At 41.0% G+C, this 7824-nt stretch overlaps 1 protein-coding gene across 1 annotated transcript; it reads right to left on the bottom strand.

Annotated features, from left to right (window-relative positions):
- Window positions 1–1189: 1189 nt before the first annotated feature.
- Window positions 1190–7204, bottom strand: LOC115164329 (purpurin). The gene is made up of 6 exons (XM_029716707.1): window positions 7090–7204; window positions 6624–6742; window positions 6258–6394; window positions 2129–2241; window positions 1642–1854; window positions 1190–1507 (listed from the first exon to the last, which is right to left on the bottom strand). The coding sequence occupies exons 2-6, from the start codon at window positions 6738–6740 to the stop codon at window positions 1497–1499; spliced, it is 591 nt and encodes a 196-aa protein (XP_029572567.1). The 5' UTR covers window positions 6741–6742; window positions 7090–7204; the 3' UTR covers window positions 1190–1496.
- Between the last annotated feature and the right edge of the window lie 620 nt (window positions 7205–7824).

Consider the following 7824-nt stretch of genomic DNA (forward strand, 5'->3'; position numbering starts at 1 on the left):
TCTAGCTAGGTCGGGTCAAACATAGGTTAATGGTTCTCTGTGTTTTCTTAAACACACACACACATTCCTCTATTATCCTAGTCCAACCTAGTTAGACTTTATGTTTAACAATTTAATTACTCATTATACACGCTGCATAAACTATATCACTAATTGTTAGGTTTCAGGGTAGAATTATTTAATCATTTATCTTTAAACATATAATTATTTTATCATGTATGTACTGAACTGTAAGTATTTTTTTGTTGCAAACAAAATTGCAGTTCAGATTAAAACTTGTTAGAACTCATTTTACACTATGTTGACATACTGTGTTGACATTATGTTGACATACTGTATACTGTATTGGATCTGACCCTTGTTAATAGATGGGCAATAGAGTTAGTCTTCAACTTCATGCTTCAACTTGAGGACTTGTGTATATGACATATTACCTGGACAACAATGTTACCAACGTGTCCCAGATGCGGCAGAACATGGGCAGCCTAGACTACCCCACAGCAGAGAAATTCAGACAGATGAGGAACATGAAGTACATGAAGACAAACACCTTCTTCCAAACACCCTCTGAAATAACTAATCTTACTCTCAACAAGTAAGTTTGTATTTCAGTCAAAATCACATAACATAATCCTCTTACTTCTGAGTGACAGCAATGTATGACCATGGTCAGTTTCTATGGAATTAACTCTGGTATTTATAGCTGAGCTGAAATTATTGTGTTGATTTGACTCCAGGATCTTCAGGTGGATGGACCACTGCCCTTTCATGTGGAGGGCATCCTAACTCTGCGGGCAAAACTCTTCGTGCCCTCATTCCTTGTCATACATGTGTATGTATGTGCAAGGCCAGGCCAAACCAGGTCAGTGCCACCATCTCACATGGTTTGTGATGACAGTATAATCCACTTCTTACTGATTAATTTGTATTATATTTCTCCAGATGGTATTTTCATACTGTACTGTTAAATCAAGGAAGTGTTCTGTTTTATTTGTAAATGCATTAAGACGTTTGAGGTGGAGTTCTCTAATATATTTATAAATATTTCGAAATTTCACATTCAATAAGTAAAAGCTTTGTGATTTTTTTTAACCATCTTGAATCTTTTTTTAAGCTCATCAGACAGTGATAACATTAGAATGCTCATGTCCATGGACAATGTATTCACAAAGTCACTGACAACGCAAAGTTTCTTCCAAATGTTTTATTGTCGCCAACACAAACTGATGAAGAGTGAATGAGTGAAACAACACTGTGGTGTTAATAATGATTTTGGTAATTCTGTGATGTACAGTACACCACATTCAATACATTTTTCTAAATCAATTTAAGTGATTGGGTTAGTGCAGGCGTCATGCCCTTTTATTTAAGGGGGCATAGAATTATTTTCATTAAAAAATCATTTGTATGCAATTTCCCTCTTCAGTCGTCAATAGGTGTCTCTCTCCAAGCCAGTAGGGATCCTTTGGCAGCACAAGTTCCTTTGAGGTAGACGTTTAGCAAGCTCCTGTTGAGGAGAGGGAATGAAAAACGGGGTCAGGTGGGGAATAAACTTCTAGGACATAGACCATCCCAAAAAAGCACTTTGTAACGACTTGATGTAAGAAGGGCTTTATTAATAAAATGTAATTGGACACGTACCAGACTGCAGCACGGGCTCAAACTGTCCGGCCATGCAGATCTCCTCTTGCTTGGCGCGAATGCTCCTCTGGATGGTTGGGGGCAGGCCACGGGGGTTACGAGAGAAGATAAGGGAGTAACCATCCTCACAGCTTCCATCGTCCTTCAGGGTACGGCAGGCATAGGTGATGGCATAGTTTTCATAGTCGGTGTCAATCACCCAATAGTTGTCACCTGACAAGAGGAGAGTATACTGTGAGTCTCGAGGGTGGCTTTCTGTTGGCTGTTAATGATGTGTCTTTGTGCCTGTAAGTGTATAGGCGTATTGTCTATAAGGGTATATTGTGGTCTTGTAGTGCTCAGTTGGTAGAGCATGGCGCTTGCCACACCAGGATTGTGGTTTTCGATTCCAGGGCCACCTACACATAAAATGTATGCACGCATAACTAAGTCACTTTGGATAAAGCGTTGGCTAAATGGCATATATATATATATTCAGAAAATGTACCTCCGCTGGACAGATAGCTGGCCAGGCCCTGGTAGTTCATGAACATCTTTCCAGGGTTGGCAGAGTCAGGCACAGTGTACTGGGCAGCCATGTCAGCGCACACAACCCAGAATCTGAAGATGAATGTCAATGGTGGAAAAAGCTATTGTAATATACAGTACCAGTCAAACGTTTGGACACGCCTACAAGGGTTTTTATTTATTTTTTACTGTTTTCTACATTGTAGAATAATAGTGAAGACATCAAACTATGAAATAAAACATATGGAATCATGTAGTAACCAAAAAAGTGTTAAACAAATCAAAACATATTTTATATTTCAGATTCTTCAAAGTAGCCACCCTTTGCCTTGATGACAGCTTTGCACACTCTTGGCATTCTCTCAACCAGCTTCATGAGGTAGTCACCTCGAATGCATTTCAATTAACAGGTGTGCCTTGTTAAAAGATAATATGTGGAATTTGTTTCCTTCTACAGAAGATAGCCCTATTTGGTAAAAGACCAAGTCCATATTATGGCAAGAATAGCTCAAATAAGCAAAGAGAAACGACAGACCATCATTACTTTAAGACATGAAGGTCAGTCAATCCGTAACATTTCAAGAAATTTGAAAGTTTCTTCAAATGCAGTTGCAAAAACCATCAAGCGCTATGATGATACTGGCTCTCCTATAGGGAGGTCAGAGACCTGGTCATGTGGTGCCAGGACAACAACCTCACCCTCAACATGATCAAGACAAAGGAGATGATTGTGGACCACAGGAGAAAGAGGACCAAGCACGACCCCATTCTCATCGATGGGGCTGCAGTGGAACAGGTTGAGAGCTTCAAGTTCCTTGGTGTCCACATCACCAACAAACTAACATGGTCCAAGCACACCAAAAACAGTCGTGAAGTGGGCATGACATAACCTATTCCCCCTCAGGAGACTGAAAATATTTGGCATGGATCCTCAGATCCTCAAAAGGTTCTACAGCTGAACCATCGAGAGCATTCTGACTGGTTGCATCGCTACCTGGTATGGCAACTGCTCTGCCGCCAACTGCAAGACACTACAAAGGGTAGTGCGAATGGCCCAGTATACCACTGGGGCCAAGCTTCCTGCCATCCAGGACCTCTATACCAGGCGGTGTCAGAGGAAGGCCCTAAAAATTGCCAAAGACTCCAGCCACCCTAGTCATAGACTGTTCTCTCTGCTACCGCATGGCAAGCGGTACCGGAGCACTAAGTCTAGGTCCAAGAGGCTTCTTAACAGCTTCTACCCCCAAGCCATAAGACTCCTGAACACCTAATCAAATTGCTACCCAGACTATTTGCATTGCCCCCCCCCCCTTTTACACTGCTGCTACTCTCTGTTGTTATCATCTATGCATAGTCAATTTAATAACTCTACCTACATGTACATATTACCTCAACTAACCGGTGCCCCCGCACATTGACTCTGTACCGGTACCCCCTTTATATAGTCTCGCTATTGTTATTTTACTGCTGCTCTTTAATTACTTGTTACTTTTATTTCTTATTCTTATCCGTATTTTTTTAAACTGCATTGTTGTTTAGGGGCTTGTAAGTAAGCATTTCACTGTAAGGTTGTATTCAGCGCATGTGACTAATAAAATTTGATTTGATGAGGACCGTCACAGGAAAGGAAGTCCTAGAGTTACCTCTGCTGAAGAGGATAAGTTTATTAGAGTTACCAGCCTCAGAAATTGGCAAATAACTGCACCTCAGACACATATCAACATCAAATGTTCAGCGGAGATTGCGTGAATCAGGCCTTCATGGTTGAATTGCTGCAAAGAAACCACTACTAAAGGACACCAATAATAAGAAGAGACTTGCTTGGGCCAAGAAACACGAGCAATGGTGAAAATCTTTCCTTTGGTCTGATGAGTCTGAATTTGAGATTTTTGGTGTGGGGTGCTTTGGTGTTGGGGTGCTTTGCTGGTGACACGTTGGTTATTTATTTAGAATTCAAGGCACACTAAAACAGCATGGCTACCACAGAATTCTGCAGCGATACACCATCCTATCTGGTTTGCGCTTAGTGGGACTATCAATTGTTTTTCAACAGGACAATGACCTAACACACCTCCAGGCTGTGTAAGGGCCATTTGACCAAGAAGGAGAGTGATGCATCAGATGACCTGGCCTCCACAATCACCCGACCTCAACCCCATTGAGGTGGTTTGGGATGAGTTGGACCGCAGAGTGAAGGAAAGCAGCCAACAAGTGCTCAGAATATGCAGGAACTCCTTCAAGACTGTTGGAAAAGCATTCCAGGTGAAGCTATCATCAAAGATAGTGTACAAAGCTGTCATCAAGGCAAATGGTGGCTACTTTGAAGAATCATGGTTACTACATGATTCCATATGTGTTATTTCATAGTTTTGTAAAAAATAATTTAAAAAATAGTAAAAAATAATAATTGACTAGGTGTGTCCAAATCTTTGACTGGTACTGTATATACACTGAACAAAAATATAAACACAACATGCAACAATTTCAAAGATTTTACTGAGTTTCAGTTCATATAAGAAAATCAGTCAATTGAAATAAATAAATTAGGCCCTAATCTACAGATTTCACATGACTGGGAATACAGATATGCATCTGTCGGTCACAGATACCTTAAAGTAGGAGTGTGGATCAGAAATCAGTCAGTTTCTGGGGTGACCACCATTTGCCTCATGCAGCACGACACATCTCCCTCGCATAGAGTTGATCAGGCTGTTGATTGAGGCCTGCAGAATGTTGTTTCACTCCTCTTCAATGGCTGTGCAAAGTTGCTGGATATTGGCGGGAACTGGAACACGCTGTCATACACGTCGATCCAGAGCATTCCAAACACGATCAATGGGTGACATGTCTGGTGAGAATACAGGCCATGGAAGAACTGGGCCATTTTCAGCTTCCAGGAGTTGTGTACAGATCCTTGCAACATTATCCGTGCATTATCTGTAAGGTTCTGCTTTTCTTTTCTTAGTCAACCTTGTGTTCTTTTTCTTTGTGTTCTTGAACGTAGCCCTGTTTCTTTGTGTTCTGGAACGTAGCCCTGTCTTTCATTTTTGTTCATTGATTTCACCTGTGTTCGTTTCTCACCTGGTCTCATCAGCTCCCTATTTAGTTCAGTTCTTTCTGTTTGTATGGTTGTGAGGTATTGTTTTTGACTGCCTAACTGTGTTTGACCATTGCCTGCGACCACGATTCCTGCCTTCTGCGAAGGCTTAATAAACATCTGCTGCACTCTGCGTGTGAATCTACACCTTTTTCTCCGAGTATTCATTACATTATCATGCTGAAACATGAGGTGATGGTGGCGGATGAATGGCACGACAATGGGCCTCAAGATCTCTTCACGGTATCTATGTGCATTCAAAATGCCATCGATAAAATGCAATTCTGTTCGTTGTCCGTAGCTTATGCCTTCCCGTACCATAACCCCAACGCCACCATGGGGCACTCTGTTCACAACGTTGACATCAGGAAACCGCTTGCCCACACAACGCCATACACGTGGTCTATGGTTGTGAGGCCAGTTGGACGCACTGCCAAATTCTCTAAAACGATGTTGGATGCGGCTTATGGTAGAGAAATTAACATTCAATTACTTGGAAACAGCTCTGGTGGACCTTCTTGTAGTCACCATTCCAATTGCACGCTCCATCAAAACTTGAGACATCTTTGGCATTATGTTGTGTGACAAAACTGAACATTTTTATTGTCCCCAGCACAAAGTGCACCTGTGTAATGATCATGCTGTTTAATCAGCTTCTTGATATGCCACACCTGTCAGGTGGATGGATTATCTTGGCAAAGGAGAAATGCTCACTAATAGGAATGTAAACAAATGTGTGCACAACATTTTAAATAAATAAGCTTTTTGTGCATATGGAAAATTTCAGGGACCTTTTATTTCAGCTCATGAAACATGGGACCAACACTTTACATGTTGCGTTTATACTTTTGCTCAGTGTAGTTACTCATCACAGATACAGCACTCGAATACAATTACGAGCAACATGTACAGGTAAGCCTTATGTTTTCACTCCAACAAACTGAATGACTAGGGAATGGCACATTTCTAAGACTATTACCATTTCATCAGAAATAATCTCCAGCTCTCTTACCCAAACAGTGTGACACGGCCCTTGGAGGAGGCGACCATGGAGCCGTCGTCACCGATGGTGTACTCCGCCGAGATGTTGTCCTGGAGGAACAGACCCTCAGGGTCCTTCTTCTGCAGAGCGTACCACTTCCCTGCGTACTGGAGCACACACGCATAAACAACAACAGGTTAGTTGAAGGGCCTTGCATGTAGGAATGTTGTGGCCTAAGCAATAATAATTTCCTGCATACTGGAGAGTGTCGAATATTTTTCTAGCTGCGTACTATAGCACTGGCACACATGAAACAGATAGATGTACTACAACCTTGCAGGTAGGTCTGCTATAGACTATGTACTACACAACATGTGTATTGTCGGCTGTACTCACTCTCTTGGGATCAAAGTCCTCCTTGACTGTGAAGCTGTCCACCACACAGGAGGCAGCCCAGCTCTGCTCCAGACCTGCTAGGAGCACCACCACCAGGGTGAGCATATGGAAATTCATTTCTAGAGGAGACAGAAATTCCATTAGTAGAAGTTAATACGCATGTAAGAACAAATTAAAGTGACATTAGCATGTCTATTTTGATAGAGCTCAATAGCTATTCCTCTCAATTGTTAACAATTCCATGTCATAACTTGGTAAACTGACAAGCTGACTATGATGGAACGTTTCAAAGTTGATCTCATCTTCTCTCAAAGTTTCTCTACAAATTGGTCCCAGATAAAACTATTTACAAACCATTTTATAAAAATTGATAACGTTACAATATTTAACAAAGCCAAATAATCAGATAAATCGAAATTAGCAGCAAAATTTCAACAACATTCCCATGAAAAGTTCCAAAACTTACCTGTTATGGAACAAAGCAAGTGGTGAAGTTTCAATGAAGTTGCAGGTATGTGTTTCTCTTCGACTGTGTTTCTCTTCTGTCTAGGATCCTTATATACCCAAGGAACAGACGAGCTCACTGATCATTTTCACATTCTGGTCTTAAATCTAGCACTAATCTAGTTAACTAAATCCTGTAAGCCGTTGAATTTTCCCATGCAGCACTGAAATGGCTTTATGTAATTGTTTCAGTGGTGTATAATAGTCTAAACTCAAAGAAAGCACATGTCTAAGGAATTAGTTCACCTCAGCCAAGCCAAAGTACTGTTTACACAATACTAGTGTATTTTAGGCTACAGAAGTGTATTGTTAGATAGTTCCTTATTGACATGCAAATGAAATGTAAATAAATTACACATGTATTTATCATCAGTTGTTATCCCTTCCTTTTAACTGAATTTGAATAATATGAAGGATAAAAAAGAGGGACTGGATGTCAAGTTGGGGTAGCTGAAGTAAAAGTACCAATCAAACCTACCATTTACACAGGGATCCCAATTCTGGTCTTATTGTCACTTATTGGTCTTTTGACCAATCAGAATAGCTCTGAAGAAGATCTGATGTAAAAAGATCTGATGTGATTGGTCAAAAGACCATTTGTGGAAAAAATATCAGAATTGGGCTGCCTGTGTAAAAGTAGCCATACTGTGCCTGAAAGCTACAGATGTGTGTCCTCAGTCCACTCGGTCAGGTTGTT

This window comes from Salmo trutta, chromosome 27, assembly GCF_901001165.1.
Source record: "Salmo trutta chromosome 27, fSalTru1.1, whole genome shotgun sequence".
In the NCBI taxonomy this organism is placed as follows: Eukaryota; Metazoa; Chordata; class Actinopteri; order Salmoniformes; family Salmonidae; genus Salmo; species Salmo trutta.

Bases quoted from the DNA above. Each gene is read 5' to 3' on its own strand.
- LOC115164329 (XM_029716707.1), bottom strand. From the start codon at position 6,740: ATGAATTTCCATATGCTCACCCTGGTGGTGGTGCTCCTAGCAGGTCTG. The intron at 6,395-6,623 runs GTGAGTACAGCC...TGTGTGCTCCAG, and splicing joins AGGACTTTGATCCCAAGAGA to TACGCAGGGAAGTGGTACGC. The intron at 2,242-6,257 runs GTAAGAGAGCTG...ATTCATCTTCAG, and splicing joins GGCCGTGTCACACTGTTTGG to ATTCTGGGTTGTGTGCGCTG.